Source organism: Solenopsis invicta, chromosome 7 (assembly GCF_016802725.1).
Source record: "Solenopsis invicta isolate M01_SB chromosome 7, UNIL_Sinv_3.0, whole genome shotgun sequence".
Taxonomy (NCBI): Eukaryota; Metazoa; Arthropoda; class Insecta; order Hymenoptera; family Formicidae; genus Solenopsis; species Solenopsis invicta.
This window is the reverse complement of record NC_052670.1, coordinates 1107860-1123940: the sequence shown is the minus strand read 5'-3', so window position 1 is coordinate 1123940 and position 16081 is coordinate 1107860. Positions and strand designations below refer to the sequence as shown.

Sequence of the window (16081 nt, the reverse complement as noted above, 5' to 3'; positions counted from 1 at the left end):
TAAATGGAACAAGCATATAAAATAAGGTAAGTAGAAACAACACTACTCTCTTAATTATAGAAGGTATGTACTTACTAAACAAGATTAATTTTACTTTAATTATAGAAAGTACTTAGTAAACAAATATTAAAATAATGAAAAGTTTTAAAAACATTATCTCCAAGTCATGATCAAAATTTGTTTATATTTATATTTTATACAACGTTAAATACGACATATTTGAAAGCGTTACGTAATAATGTTTCAAAATAACGTTATTAAATATCATTGTAGTAACATAATACGATAATGATTTCAGTGCAGCTTTGACGCTAATAATAATAATATTAAATATAGTTGTAGTAACATGATATAATAATGATGTTATGCTTACTGGCTATGATATAGCGCAACTATTACGCTAATAATAATATTGACGAGAGATTACAGGATTACAGCACAAATTCCTATGGACTTTGACAAATACTGATTAGTTTAATCGGCAGTTAAAAATACAATATTTCTTACAAAATATAATCTTGTCGATGAATGTAATTTATTAATTTTATTCGTAGAGCTTACATGTGTCAAACTGTAGTTGAAAATTTTGCTGTGAACAAATGCGAATTAATCGTCGATTAAGTTAATCGGAGTGGTTGCAGTCGTTCTAAGTGTGCCGAGTTCCATTTCGCTGTTATTCAAGCGAGATGATCGAGTTCGATTTTTCCCCGAGATTGATAACGGGAAACGTCACGTCCGCTTTTCTCAGACACATGACGCGATAAATCGGCACGATGCATGTGCATTCGCGTTTAAACTAATCGGAATGCTACGTGCGCCTGCTGGAATTCAGGTCGTCGAAGACCACGACTGTAATTGGGCCAAGCACGTGCCCTATGCCCCACCGATGTTTTGTAAAAGCACTTTTTTCCTGAGGTTTACACAGTTATGACACGACCGGATGGCGGTACAGCGGAGTCCTTTTTATACGTACGTGTATCTTTTAACGATGCACCAGGGTAACTGTTTCAATTACTGCCAGCGTCCCAATTATTTGTTTTATTTCAATTGTAATATTGTTATAAAATAAAAAGTACGAGAGTGTTACGAATTAAAAAATGTTTTAATATTAAACTAAGAGTATCGCACAAAAATAAGTAAATGCGTAGCAGAATGTTGAATGCGCGAGCGATAAATAGGGAGACAGTATTAGGAATATGCAATGGTAATCGGGGAGGTAATATTGACTGATAATAGGTTCGATATTTTATACAATATTTTTATTTCTTTCATTAAAAAAATGAGAGCGTTATGTATTAAAAATATTTTAATGTTAAAATAAGATAATAAATGTAATTAAATGAATGACAGTAAGTATGGAGGCAATATTAGGACCTGCGCACAATGGAGGAATATTAGAGAGATATTGGAATTTCTTTTTTTTTTTTTAATTTTTTAATCAGTTTCCTCAATGAACGTTACAAATAAAGGATAAGTCTTACCCATTGCGCGTTACATTCAATATTCATTAAGAAAATTGATTCTACAATTTTAATTCCTATTCCTGATCTCTAATATTTCTCTATTGCGCGCAGAGTCTTAGATACGTGCAATAGTAATAGAGGGAGGGGCAGATTCAGGACGTTGACTGATGGCAAGTAACAGGTTCATTCCTTATACTTTTATTTCTTTCATTATATTTAACTAATCAATCAGTTTTCAGTTTGTTGCTTTTATTTTGTGTGTATTAAAGTTTTTATTTGAATAACGATGAAAAAGATTGTTTATTATATGTTTAACTGCAAAATAAGAATATCAACTGTCACTGTGTGCTCAAAGCGGCTGTAAATGGGACAGTTACCCACCTACCTAAAGTAAAGTTCGCGAGTCTTTGTTTCTCCCCAAGTTTTCAACGTTTTGCAACAAACACTTTCGCAATTGTTTAGAATGAGAGAGAGAGAGATTTATTCCTCTTGTTTCATCCCATAGAACATTTCTCCGAAATGTCAGACTATTAAAAGATAACGCATCCTATATACCTGGCGAATTTGCAGAATGACGCGGCACGTAACGAATGAACGAAACTTAGAACATAGATTTCGTCATCAGGTCGACAAAGAAGTCGGTGGTCAACCAACCAGAAAAAATATTGATCACTTATATTGATCGAAACATTCGTCGTTGACACCAAGAAGATTACCTCCAGACACATACTCGTAGAAAAGTATGTGAGAAGAGCAAATGTGTGATATTGTCGCGGAGATCGACGTTTGGCAACTTATTTCAGGCACGCTTTAAACAGGTCAGACAGAATCGTGCCATTTCGAGATCGATCTTTACGCTATGAGCAGCGTTTTCTTATCTTCTTCCTCTTCTTCAACGTAGGATAATTTTCATGTCAATGTACGAATAACAATTGTATATCCCTGGGCTTCTCAACAGCTGGGATTAAAAATCATTGTGAATCTACGAAGAGAGAGAGAGAGAGAGAGAGAGAGAGAGCATTGTGAATCTACGAAGAGAGAGAGAGAGAGAGAGAGAGAGAGAGAGAGGATGGATAGAAGAAACGGTCACAAGAGAGAGAGAGGGAGAGAGGAAGAGAGCGATGCTAGCTATTTTATCCCCACCTCGAGATCATCGAGGGTTATACAGCAGGCTACACGAGGGCCACGTGATCGAGCAGCAGAATTCGCGGCGTCCGCCGAAAATCTAAATCCGTCCGAGCCGGGGAAGAAGAAGAGACCACCGTCTCTCGGCCTGCGCGACACGAAACAGCCGCTGCGAGATAGTTCATAATCGTCCGTGGTTCGCGGCGGATCGATCGAGGGATCGCGCGCGAGTGCGAAATTCCGCGCGAAACCCTCTCTCGCCTGCGCGCGATTCTCGTCATTTTCGCTCGAGCGACGCGAGGGCTAGAGAAAGAAACGCGGAAAAAGATAAAAAGCGCTCACTCCGTTGTTTCCGCTCTCTTTCCTTTTGCTGCCCGGGAAGACCAGAGAGAAAGAGAAAGAAAGAAAGAGAGAGAGAGAGAAAGGGAGAGAGAACGGCGCGACGACGCGACGGGGTGGCCGATTCGTCGTAAAATCGCACGAGGAACATGATCCGCGTGGACGAGTCGGATCCAGTGGGAGGTAAGAGAGAAGGAGGGCAAAGAAACAAGATATATAACCGTTTTTCCTGAACAGGAATACCAGGAAAATGGGGAAGGGAGAAAGAGGACACGTCTCGGTGGAGAAACGCGGGAAACGCGCGAGATGTGCGCGTCTGTCAGAGCGCGCGGTCCGGGTGGAAAACTTTGGGATTTTCGGGAAAAACAATCCTCGAAAGACGATCGTTCTTTCTCGAGCAGCATCGATGTGATTTTGACCGTAGCGTTGCCGATGTTCAAAAGTGTCTGCCACCGGGTTAAAACCGATGCATTCGGTTTCAGTGATACGGGGAAGATGTATCTCCGCGCCTTGAATAAACATGGAAGCTATTTTCGCGTGTTTGGAGCGTCGGAATTCCGGCCCGAAATTACAGCTTTAATTTTTACTTCCCAGCGAGAAATGATAATGGAATCGACATCGAATCGACATCAAAATGATGATTTCGACATCGATTCGACGTCGAAATCATTGTGATGTCGATTTGATATCAATTGCGTCCCACGTGGAATTAAAAGCGGCAGGCAGAGGATTCTTTTGCAAACGGAAAGACTTCGAGACGTTTAAATAAATCGATATAAACAAATCAATAAATAAAGAAGTAACAATAATAATAAGAGGGAATTAAAGATTAGATTTCTACACTGAAAAAAAAGGATTTGCTAACTATTATTAAATTTGGTAATACACAGAAAAAAATTAGTATCATATCAAATCAACAATTCATTGTTTCATATATAAGTTAAAATATAAAATCTTCTTGAAAAAATTTTGCTAACATGAGGAAATTTTGTTTTCCTTTTAAATTCTTTCAAGAACATTTTATATTCTTGCTTATATATGAAATAATGAATTTTTGATTTGACATTAATTTTTTTGCGTAATTAATAAATTTTTGATATATTGAAAAAAAATTAGTAACTAGTTACCAAATTCTTTTTTTCACTGTTGCATATCTTTGAAGATGAGTGTTAAGGGCTTAAGGGCATTTTTTTGAAAAGGAAAAAAAATGGCAAGACATTTTACACAGAAAAAAAGGAACATTCCTGTTTCGAGAATATCTTGATTTTCGAAATGTTGAATATTGAACTGAGATTATATAGCGTTAAACAGATTATAACGAAGGAATCTTATATAATTATATTGAGGAAAACATATTTTCATTATTCAATAATAATTTTCATAAATTGGGAGAGAAAAATATATATAGAAGATAACAATATGCTTCAAACACAACAATGATTGTTAAATGGAATATATTAGATTCAATTCAATACTAATGTTTGAACTGTTTTTTTTTCTGTTTGAGAAACTAAAAGTACACGAATTAAAATATATTGTACAACTGAAGCTTGGTAGGAAGAAAAAGATAAGAATGCAGAATCGTCGGTGTCTCGCGAAGTCTCGGCGAAAAATTGGCGCCAAAACTCGCGAGGGAAACGAGTGCGACACGCGATTTAAAGGCAAAGTTGCCTTCTGCCTCTCTCCAACTTCTCGAGATACCAGCGTCGCTCGGCTATTGAATGCCAAACACCTACTCACCCTCATTCCGGCCTCCTCACTATTACACGCCTTTTTTCAGAGATCGAGCCCAGCTTCCCCTATAGAGACGTGACGGTCCGCCGAGGTGTCGAGTTCAAGGACGATTATGACATCCAGTCGGAGCTCGGACGGTGAGTGATTAAATTCGTCGATCAGTGGATGCATATAGGCGCCTGCGTGTCGTGCCAACGGCGTGTCGATCACGCGCGATCGACGCGTATTAATCTCGATACAACCAGGAATCTAACGTTCTTGGCTTGCAGGGAGAATTTCCGAGAAATCGAAATTTCCGGAAGCGAGAATCATGTCAATGTTAATTTATTAACTTTAGCGTATCTTTCTTCCATGCGATCGTAACATTTCTTTCCGAACTGGAGGAGAAAAAAAAATGGTACAGAGCATTTGAAACGATTGCGCTGTCTTGCGCTTTCTCTTTATTACTTCTGCTCTGGGTGAAGTAGGGGAAGATTGCCAAAATCGTACCACTTTTCACATAACGATTTACAAATTATGAAGAATATTTTTCAGTCCTTTACATCATAGTGAAATACAAAATTTTCCCTTCCTTAATTTTTTGCATTCTTATTATAATTTTTTTTTAAATAAGAAATTTTGATAAGCCCGCAAGTGATGCGATTTAGGAAACAGGTCTCCTAAATCGCGCACCGCAGGTTGCCAAAATTGCAGTGAGTATTCTACCGTTCGCGGAATTTACCAATTCGTTCCATTTACGTTCTAAAAATGTTCAAAAAAAGAAAGATTTTTTTTTCCACAGAAACGCCGTATTTCCTTTCTACTTTATTCAATATTTTATTTCACATTTTTTTTTTTTTATACTCTTTGAGCATGATTCATAGATTACGGATACTTTCTGTATTTTCTTTTGACTATTTCCCTTTCTGTGTGAAAAGCCAATCATTTATCATATTACGGTAGCCAAATCGCGATCTATATGACGTCATTTCGTAAAACTTTTGCTTATTTATCTATAAACAAGAGCGAAAAGAAAACTAACTCTATTAATCTAATTCTAAGATCTTGATAATTTGTAATATTATTACAAATTATCAAGATCTAAACCATTTCAAGATCTCACCCGTTCTGCAATTCATCTACAAAATGTGTCGAAAAATGTTACAATTTTTTTATTTCTTCTGTGCCTAACGTCTCGAGTGCAATGAAGCAGAATCATTCTCAAATAATCCCATAGATCCCCTGCGGTGTGAGATTTAAAAGATCCGTTTCCTAAAATTGCACCACTCGCAGGCTCACGAAAATTTTTAATTAAAATTAAAATTTTTAAAAAATTGTAACGATGCAAAAAATGATGAATTGTACAAGTACAGCGGCTGAATTTTTAGGTGTGAGATGGTGCGATTTCGGCAACCCGTAATATCCATCGATTAAACCGGTAGTCTAAATACAAATGTTTGACGTCTTCATCGCGTGGCCTTCGTTCGATATTCGGCCATCGAGTGTTTAATATTCTCCAACGACAACGATATTAGAGCCGTTGGCCCGCTTCCACGAAATCACACGACGATGGTGACAGAATTACGAGAATGTGCTATTGCTCTCAGGTGCACTCGTCTGCGGAATGCAGCGCGCGGAGCTGATAAGGCTTGAACACGCGCGCGGTCTTGTTCGCGCCGGCAATCAAGGACCCGCGATTCATCTATAAATAAATATCCGTTTCTCTCGACCCGTGAGTGAAACGGTACGCACGTCAAACGGCGGCGTTCCGATGTTGGAGCTCGGGGCATGCCGGTGCTCTTGACACCGCTGATGAACTCGGCCGGCTCTCGCCAGTGCCGGAATGCGGTTCGACAATAAAAGCGTTTGTCCCGCGATACCATTTCGAAATTGTTAATCTGCAAATTTGCAGGAGAGAGCGTGCGGATGGGATGCTCGAGAGCGAACTGTCGAGATAAATTGAGGAAAAAAAAATTGCGATTTTTCTCGTAAAAAAAATTGGACACGTGTGTGGACATTCTCGCTGAATTGCTTCTTTCCATCGAGATGTCGGCGTTGCTTATGTTAGACTCAGAAATTAAATGCCAAACGCAAGACACTCGACAATAATACTAATAATAGTAATAGTAGTGAATCTTCTGGTAGGAAATTCTGACATTTAGATTCAGCTACCCTCCTTTAAAAAGGGAGCAATCTTCGGCGATCGCCATCACCTTTTCGAGTCTTGAAGCTTCTTTATACATATAGCAATTAATAAATTAATAACTTGTATTTGCCGATAATTAACGTGTAACAATAGATTTTAATTAATATGTTCGATAATTGCGCCCGACGTCCGTCGACTTATATACACCGACTCAATGATTCACTGACTTGGCTTCGCGACAAGTATGTTGTGTTCTGCCAGGGACATGCTGCGGATGTACAGCTTTGGCAGCTCTTCCAATGTTTATCACTTTTTTTACGCGTAATTTGTTATTACCCAAGAATTTCGTTCCAAGGATCGTAGCACAATTTTGTACACTAGACTCGCTACATCGGTCAACTGTAACCCGATTCAATTTTTACAAGTCAATCGACCTTTACATCGTTGTACGGAGTCAGAGCTAGTCAGAGCACGTAGCATTTGTCAAACGGAACGGAAAATGTCCAGGTCGCTTTCGATTGATCTTCGCTTTCTTTCATTCGTTTCAGCGGAAAGTTCGGAATTGTCTACCGATGCAAGGAGAAAACGAGCGGCCTGATGCTCGCCGCGAAAGTGGTGAACGTCATGAAGAAAGAGGACAGACGCGCGGTGCAGAGAGAGGTCGACATTATGCGACGCTTACAGCATCCACGGTTGATTCAGCTGTACGACGCCATTGATGCGGGCAAACAGATATATGTCGTTTTAGAATTGTACGTTTTTTTTTTCTCTTGCGGGCGAGCCAGCGAAGTAGGGAGCGTATAAAATTAGAAAATTACATTTAAATTTCTATCATTTAAGGATCGACGGCGGCGAGCTTTTTGAAAGAGTGATAGACGACGATTTCGTACTGACAGAGCGTAGCTGCGCCGTTTTCATGCGGCAGATTTGCGAGGGAATAGAATTCATGCATGGTCAGAAGATCCTGCATCTCGATCTAAAAGTGAGTCGTTGGTTTGCGTGGAGAACTCGTGTTGCACTTTGAATATTGTATTTACAAGATGGGTATTTGTTAGTCATGCTCTTTGTATTATAAATCTCTTTTAATTTTTTATGATTCTCTCTTTACAGGGTTGGGGCAGTTGAAAAGTTTATAGCTTTTAACTTGACTTGGTTAATTTTGTATGATTTAATTTTTAATTTTAACTAGTTGTTTTTGAAACACAAACCTCAATTTATTAACTTTTTCCCAAATTAAATAAATTTATCTACGTAAAATATAAAAATTATAAAAGAAGAAATGCGTTTTCACATAAAAAAACAATATTTCTTTATTCATATCATATACATAAACTTAATTTACGAATATAATATTGAATTTGTTTGATGACTCATATTATAATTGTTTTAAGTAATTTAATTATAATTTTTAAAAACATACGAATTTCTAATGTAATGTGAATAAGGCTTTTCAAATTTAATTTTTAGTTAGTGTTTTGTTCATGTAATTTTTAACGTAGCTAAATTAACTTTATGAGCCACTAACTTAATTTAGTAAAAAAAAACTTTTACCAAATCTTGATTATTTATAATTAAGTATATCACAAGTTTATTTCAACATTTTTACATTTTATATTTATCAAAGGATCTTTGAAAACTGCTCTGTAACTAGTAAGATTATTATTAATCTTTTTTTCTTTATATTTAATTAATGTATAATTGTATAATTGTATAATTTATAATTGTATAATTTGTATAATTATTTAAAATTAATTTTCCATATTTGTTGCGTAGCCGGAGAATATCTTGTGCCTGACGAAAGAAGGTAACAGAATCAAAATCATTGATTTTGGCCTGGCGAGGGAATACGATCCCAGTAAGAAACTACAAGTGTTGTTCGGTACGCCTGAGTTTGTTGCCCCGGAAGTCGTAAACTTCGATCAAATTGGATTTGGTACCGACATATGGAGTATAGGCGTTATCTGTTACGTGTTGTAAGTTGCGGTTCCGCACGGTCGGGCAGCTTCACAAAGGGGCACCACCCCTTTGCGCCTTCTAACGATCGAGTTTGCTCATGCAACCCAATTATTGTAGATTGTCCGGTTTGTCACCGTTCATGGGCGATACGGACATAGAGACAATGGCGAATGTCACTATCGCGAAGTATGACTTTGATCACGAGGCCTTCGCCGAGATCTCGGAGGACGCGAAAGATTTCATAAGATGCCTCCTGGTGAAAGACAAGGAGTAAGTATATATATTTCTAATGCCTACATACATATTACTTTTTTGTATTTTTACTTTCTCTTTCCCACCTTGCTCCTTACTCTTTTTTTTTGTATCTTTATATATTGCCATATATCTGTTGCTACTCTCAGAGAAGTAGCTCCTCCTTCCGTTACGCTGTTTAAATTATCCTCTTTCACTCGTTGTGAGGGTGTGTGTATGGCTCACAAGCAACTCGCGCTTATCGCGGCTAATCTAACTACTGTTGTTGTCGTTTTGCCGTCTTATTTTCTCCGAAATGTTCTACTTTGATAAACACACGTACAGTATTTTAATATTGATAAACTTATCAGGCTGCCGATCAGAAAAAAGCGATTCCATCTTGTAATGAAGCGTATATAAGAATCTGTCGCATCTCGTGGTAACTCTAGCAAAATATACGTTGCTCTGGCGTTGTACGTATTCTTCTTCGTTATTCTTAAATTGCGTTCAAGAAACGATTTTGTTGTCAAAATGTCAAGCGAACAGCACTGGTATATAACGTTTTGGAGTAATCTCTCATGGAGAATTTTACATATACATATACGCACATTCGAGCCTATGCTGTCATCGTACTCCTCGTCTATATACATTTTCGTCCTATAAAGGGCCCGTTCGCCCGTGTCTCCACGCGACAAGGAGAACAAAAGGCACTATCGAGCCTGGGACACTAGCTAGCACGACCCTCCTCACGACGAGCCTTTCGAATCTTTCAGAAAGCGAATGACGGCGGCGCAGTGCCGGGAGCACCGGTGGCTGGCCCGAAAAGTCAAGCCCAAGAGCGAGAAGGACATCGCGGGATTGGCGGCGGCCAAACGGACAGCCTTCATCGAGAATCGTCCTGTCGTCGGTGAGGAGTTGGACGTGACCAAGGACAATCTCAGGCTGTTCGTCGAGCGTTGGCGGGAACATCCGGACAGCCCGTACACGATCGACTCGTACACGTATCACGCCTTGCCGAGAAATCCGCTTCGCGATCGCGACGAATCCGTCTCCCTGAGGGCTCACAGTCCCTCTCCCTGCGACAGCCTTCGCAGCAGCAGCACGCAGTGCTCCGAGAGAGTGACTCCGATGGAGTCCGCGGCGAGAGATCACTCTAACAGCCACCTGCTGTCCGTGCCCAGTCTCAGTTTGTCCTTGGAAAGGAGAGCGTCCGAGGGCTACGCCGCCGCGCGAAACCGTCGCGATCCTGCCAGCCAGATCGCTCTGGCCGAGGAGATTATCAAACTCTCCGAGCACTTGCGCTCGATCGCCGCGATGGGCTCCACGAATGGGCTGAACGAGGATAATAACGTAGGCGCGACGGAAGCGCAGCTTCGTTCCGCCAAGAGACCCGGCGATATCCCAAATAATCGCGAGATCTTCTCGAAGAGCAATATTAAGGTGACCGCGTCTCACATCGATAAAGAGACCAACGAGATCACGGAGAAACTCTCCAATATCGCTCGGCAGCGAAAGCTCAACGGGACGACCTTTCACAGTAGCCGTAGTTTCGACAGATACAATCTCGACACGAATTTCGGTAACGTATTCGTCGCCCTGAGGAGAACGAGCTTCGGCGACGGCGATACGACCGAGAGTCGCAGGGATTCTCGAAAGTACTCCCTCGGACGGACAACGATCACCGAGGGAATCGAGGAGAAGTTCAACGGCGAGAAAATCGTCAAGAGATCCTCCGTCGGCGCGGAGGAGATGGACTTGACGCCCCCGTGGCGGCGGTCGCGGGTGAAACGGTCCTTCGGCGAGACCAGCAGGGACGTTCCACGGATATCGAATTTGCGGGACCTGCACAAGAATCTCAATCTCGACGAGCCGAGCAGCGCCAAGGACCTGCTGTTGCATCTGTTGGGCGAATGGGAAGAGGTCACCGTAACGTCCTGCGGCACTGGAAGCAGCGGCGGAGTCGGCGCCGGCGCCGGCGCCGGCAGGAAGTCCGTAAGCCTGGACTGGTGCGCGGCCGACACGATCGCCAGGAAGACGATGAATTCGTTGGCGGAGTACTTCCGGTCGAAGCAAAAGGAAGCGAAGCCGTCCAAAGTCGCATCGTCCGCCGCCACGCCGCCGTCGATATGTCGTTGAATACGATACGCTCGTCCCGCGTTTCCAGGATGCGCATTTGCGAATGAGTCGTCGCGAACGGATCGGGAAAAATACGCGACGTTAACGATCTTTCTTTTTTCTTTCCAGTCGTAAACTTTATTTCGGAACGGTTTGGCGTCCAAAATGAGATAAACGTCAAACACGTGGGGCAATATAATGTACTTGACAGATAAGTTGCAAAGATTAATATATGAAATCTGTGAAACCTTGATCTTTACAGTCGAGAAGCAATTGATTTTGTAATCGTACGCTAAAAACAATATTTTTTTATGTTTAAGTAAATATATTTATTTTTTCATCAATTTTCTTTGATTAAAAAATATTCCTCAAGTTTAAAAATAAATTATTTTATACTAGCTAATATTTATTTAAGTGAAGGAAACGATTTTAAAATGAATATATTTACTTGAACGTAAAAAAAAACTTTTTTTCGGTGTACAATCTCTCTCACCATCCATTTTAATTAATTCATTTCTTGAGAGCGCGATGAACATGCGCGTTCTTATTTCTTATTAAAGGAATTGAATTTAAATAGAGGAATTTAAACTTTTAAATGCGAGAGAAAAAAAATGCAGAAAGATTTTTTAAATATGTTTATAAGAATGAGTAATAAAGAATTAATAACTTTTAGACGTCTTGAAGTCTGTTTAAGTTTATCGGCGATCGTCTGAATTTCGGATTCGCATTTGTTTCTGCAGATTTTTTTTTACAATCGAAAACAAGACAGAATTGTAATTCTGTGACGTCTCCTAAAATAATCTATACATAAAACGTCACGAAAATGTAAGATCATAGAATCCTCTGTTATTAAACTTGAAATAGATGCAATTCTAACTGATATTCGTATACGGAGAGTTAAATATGAATAATGGAGTTGGTGGCTTTACGTAAATGAAAATTGTGCGTGCGACAAAAAACTTATGAATTACTAATAAAGTCTACGATCATACCTTACATACTCTCTAAGCAAAATTCTCGAGAGCTGTGTACCATCGGCACACCCTCAAATCAATATTTTTATAAGTATTAATAATATACAACATTAATTTTTATCAAGACGCCTACCATTTTGATTCAATTTGATCCCTTGCAAACTAATAAATTTATCGTGACGCTTTTAACAAGAACGGCGCAATATTCGCGTTTCAATTTCGAGAAATCTTTCCCCACACAAACAATTTTCAAGCTTTCCAGGAGAAACTTTTATATTTAATATATGTATACTGCTATTAAAATGGCATTATTCGAACATATTCTTGTGTGTATTATAGCCATATTAATTATGAGAGACGCATTAGATTAAGTCTAAATTTTTTTTACCGAATACGTTGCACGAAATTTGCAGGAGAGCTGGTTGAGATAATATATACATTCACGCACATGTTTCTTGTTAAATATAGATACTGTTCACATTTTATATCTAATATAAATCACAGTACACTACAGGAGAAGAAGATTTTTGCTTGTTTCACGCGCACACCTTCCACAGAGATCTCGAATAGATTAAGAAACTGATTAGTCTTCTTGCTGTAGGCAAAGACCATCTGCGGGAAAACTTATAGAGCACCGTTGGCTGGAAGCCGCTCTGGAGAACCCGATACAGAAGCACCGATTGAAACGCTATGTCATTAAGAAGCGCTGGGTTAAGGCCGTTAACACTATTTTGGCATTGAAACGGATGGGCGCGCGTCTAGACTTAGATCTGATCTAGTAGATCGCTAACGTCATCCAGATCTGATAATGTTATGCGAAATAAACATTCATCGTCCGTGCGATATTTTTTGCGTATACCCTGCATTACTTTTGTAATAGGAAAGAATTCATATTTATTTTTCATAGAAACTATGATGCGAAAACAAAAAAGAAAGATGAACAGAGGTACGAAAAGAAAAAGGGAAGACAAACAAAATTCTCAATATCATTTTGAAAGCTGTTAGATCAGTAGAAAATACATAATTTATCTACCCAACAAGTCTCTTCAGAATTTGATATAAATTGGTCATAGTTATGCAAGAAACGTCCAACCCACGAAATTATTGTAATCAGTGAATAGTCCGCACATTTTTTTTTTTTTTAAACAAAAAAGACCTAAGCTTAATATGTGCCTAAAATTAATAAAAAATAGTTTTTACATACATTTTTAAATCACATTAAATATTATTAACAGTTTTCTTGAAACGGACTTTATGTGGGTCGGACGTTTCTTGTACGTTTAACTATGACCATTTATCATCGTTACTGTAAGAAGATCCCACGTGTAACGATCAACTCCGAGTGAGGCTAATTGTCATATTTTTACAGCTTCATTTAAAATAAAATAATTACTTTATATATTCAACGTAATATTTGTTTTAATATTAAGGGATTAGGTGAACTATGTATTTTTATCAATTTTTTTTTTAAATTGCTAATCAAAAATTGTGTGACAACCGACCCCGATCTCCCCTATAACGGTTCGTTTAATGCGCACATCGGATTTTGGGTGCAGAGTCCGTAACAAATATAATAATGGACAAAAGAGAGATAACGTTTATTCAAAATGAAACAACAGGCGCGCAATTCCGGCGTAATCACTCGATTGTGGTTGAAAACGAGGTCGTATTCCCTATTGTCATTCGAAACGATGATTTTTGTGTGAAAAACATCCGACTGTTTTGCGTAGTTAGGCGGATAATTTGCCAGCAAAGCAAATTGCATCCATGCGAGTACTCTATTGATTGAAATTCAATGAAACTGACAATTTTTCTCTTAAACTCCGCCCGCACGCTGCTACGTGGATGTAATTTAAATTTGTTCGAAACATTATTTGCGTATATATTATGTATGTATATATATATATATATATATATATATATATATATATATATATATATATATGTATGTGTACTGTGTTGTATATATTTTAGAAACACTATATTATGCAAAATGCGCGCGTATACATATATGTATTTTATTTTTAAACAAATTCCTTAATGAGAGTTGTAACGAGATGAACGAGCTTGCAAAAGTTACGTAAACGGATCGTATCTCTGATTGAAGATAAAGAAAATATTAGAGAAAAAAGTCGAGCAATTTAAGCTTCCCACGGAGAGGAATACGATCCGTTTTAAATTGCGTGAGTCACTCTGCATATTTAGCTGTACCTCCATCCGTCGTTTTCTAGATATATGTATATTCAAGATTCGTCTCGTCTGTGTCATATCATTTTTTCTTGTATAATTTTTTTCTTTTGCATAAATAAATTTTTAACTTAGGGAAAAGTAGTTAGTAAATTAAAGTTTATACGTTTCAAAAATAACTAGATAAAGTTAAAAATTAAATCACTTAGTATTAACTAAGTCAAGTTATTAAAAGTTATTAACTTTTTAACTTCATATTTAACTTTTAACTTTTTAAATATGTGTAATAGATACTATTTGATATTCCATAAATGTTTTTTGTATTTTTAACACTGACTTTGTATTTCCATTAATTTGTTTGTCTGATATTCGGAAGTTATACATTACTGAAATGATTAAATCAAAATACGTCTTCACATTTTGCAGAAACAGCACAGATCGAAATCAAAACTACATTACCGAGTGGGAAAATTTACAACTATGTAATTTCAGGTTCGCATTTATAGGCATAGTTGGCGTTTCAAGTCTATTTCGTTTTTGTTTACTTTTTGTGTCTTAATACGTAATCCATTTATTAAATGTTTGAATGCGCTTTTGGTATTATAAATATATAACATGGTGAGTGTTTTTCTTTATTAATGCAATATTGAAACAATAGCTAAATTATTAAACTGCATATACATGCACAGGATTATGTTGACATTTTTAGGTTATGTTATATAAAATTGTAGTATCTCAATATGCCTTTATTGCATATTACTAATTAAATATTATTTAACAGCAATTAATATTATATATATTATACATATATATTAATAATTATTTAATGTTAAGAGTATTAAGTGATAGTAATTTAGGAATTTGTTCTGAATAAAAACGGTAGTGTGATTAAATTTTTGTGAAAATCTTAGGATGATAATTTGCAAAATTGGAGCCCTTATGCCAAAGAATACGATCCTCTAAAGGCGGGTAGTATCGATGGGACAGATACGCAACCTCACGACAAGGCTATCAGCAGGGCACTGCTGATGCACTATGAGCCACCGCACAATCTAGAATCTAAACCAGAAAGAACTCTATTCGTAGCTAGACTTGGTCCCAAAGTCACTAAGTATGATCTGAAAGAGGTAACGTCATCTTAAAAAAAAAAAACCAATATGTTTAGAAATTTTATTGTATACTTTATGTAATAAAATTGTTAAATTTTTAAATTGTCGTTTAGCTTTTTAGCAAATATGGAGAGGTCATTTCGGCGAAGGTAATAGTGGACGTGGTGACCGGGCTTTCTCAAGGGTACGGTTTTGTGGAAATGAAAAGCGAAGATGAAGCTAGAAGAGCGTTGAGACGAACTATCGACGCCACATTAAAGGGATACAAAATATTTGTCGATTATGAATGCGGTCGTACTTTGAAGGGATGGAAGCCGAGGAGACTAGGTATATAATACACTAATTAGATGTGTATTCCAATTTTTACGGATAAACATAAAAAAATATCTAATTTTTTCAGGAGGTGGTTTTGGCGGTAAAAAAGAATCCGGGCAATTGAGATTCGGAGGAAAGGATAGACCATTTAAACGACCGATTGTACCTAAGATTTTGAAGCCGAAAAGATAAATAGCTTTTACTTTGACTGACTTCTTGTACTTTCTATCTTTTTATTCCCATCTTTTTATTTATCATTCCAATAATAAAGCGACATGCGGAACAAATTATTCGAAAACTTGATAGCGCATTTTACCTAGGTAATTTTTATCATTTTATAGGCAAAGGCTGTTGTAAAAAAAATTCTACAGAATATTCGATATAATTCGGACAATTGTCGAATTGGAC

The 16081-nt window shown here is 37.8% G+C and overlaps 3 protein-coding genes across 5 annotated transcripts in view; 2 read left to right on the top strand and 1 right to left on the bottom strand.

Annotated features, from left to right (window-relative positions):
• Positions 1–16081, bottom strand: part of LOC105193551 (zinc finger protein 708) — a 46361-nt gene that overhangs the window by 6016 nt on the left and 24264 nt on the right. Inside the window, exon 1 of one of the 2 annotated variants that reach the window (XM_039451663.1) lies at positions 4668–4686. The exons of the other annotated variant lie outside the window; for it this stretch is intronic. The gene's annotated coding sequence lies outside the window, so the exon portion shown is untranslated. Of the gene's footprint in view, positions 1–4667; positions 4687–16081 lie in introns of those variants that run through there. 2 annotated transcript variants of the gene reach the window in all.
• On the top strand, positions 2575–12383 carry LOC105193553 (death-associated protein kinase 3). Of its 2 annotated transcripts, XM_011158055.3 has the most exons (7): positions 2575–3110; positions 4708–4798; positions 7335–7538; positions 7627–7768; positions 8560–8759; positions 8860–9012; positions 9747–12383. In XM_011158055.3, exons 1-7 carry the CDS (start codon positions 3077–3079, stop codon positions 11107–11109), a joined length of 2187 nt encoding a protein of 728 aa, XP_011156357.1. In that variant the 5' UTR covers positions 2575–3076; the 3' UTR covers positions 11110–12383. The 2 variants fall into 2 exon arrangements, with proteins under 2 accessions (XP_011156357.1, XP_039307593.1); XM_039451659.1 differs by lacking the exons at positions 2575–3110; positions 4708–4798 and adding an exon at positions 5493–7087 and having other exon boundaries at positions 7489–7538.
• On the top strand, positions 14598–15885 carry LOC105193550 (U11/U12 small nuclear ribonucleoprotein 35 kDa protein). Its single transcript, XM_011158052.3, has 4 exons — positions 14598–14867; positions 15161–15376; positions 15472–15685; positions 15759–15885. Exons 1-4 carry the CDS (start codon positions 14865–14867, stop codon positions 15863–15865), a joined length of 540 nt encoding a protein of 179 aa, XP_011156354.2. The 5' UTR covers positions 14598–14864; the 3' UTR covers positions 15866–15885.

Coding starts and splice junctions, on each gene's coding strand:
- LOC105193553 (XM_011158055.3), top strand. CDS start 3,077: ATGATCCGCGTGGACGAGTCGGATCCAGTGGGAG. Junction 3,111..4,707: donor CGAGTCGGATCCAGTGGGAG/GTAAGAGAGAAG, acceptor GCCTTTTTTCAG/AGATCGAGCCCAGCTTCCCC. Junction 7,769..8,559: donor TCCTGCATCTCGATCTAAAA/GTGAGTCGTTGG, acceptor TTTGTTGCGTAG/CCGGAGAATATCTTGTGCCT.
- LOC105193550 (XM_011158052.3), top strand. Junction 15,377..15,471: donor CTAAGTATGATCTGAAAGAG/GTAACGTCATCT, acceptor ATTGTCGTTTAG/CTTTTTAGCAAATATGGAGA. Junction 15,686..15,758: donor ATGGAAGCCGAGGAGACTAG/GTATATAATACA, acceptor TAATTTTTTCAG/GAGGTGGTTTTGGCGGTAAA.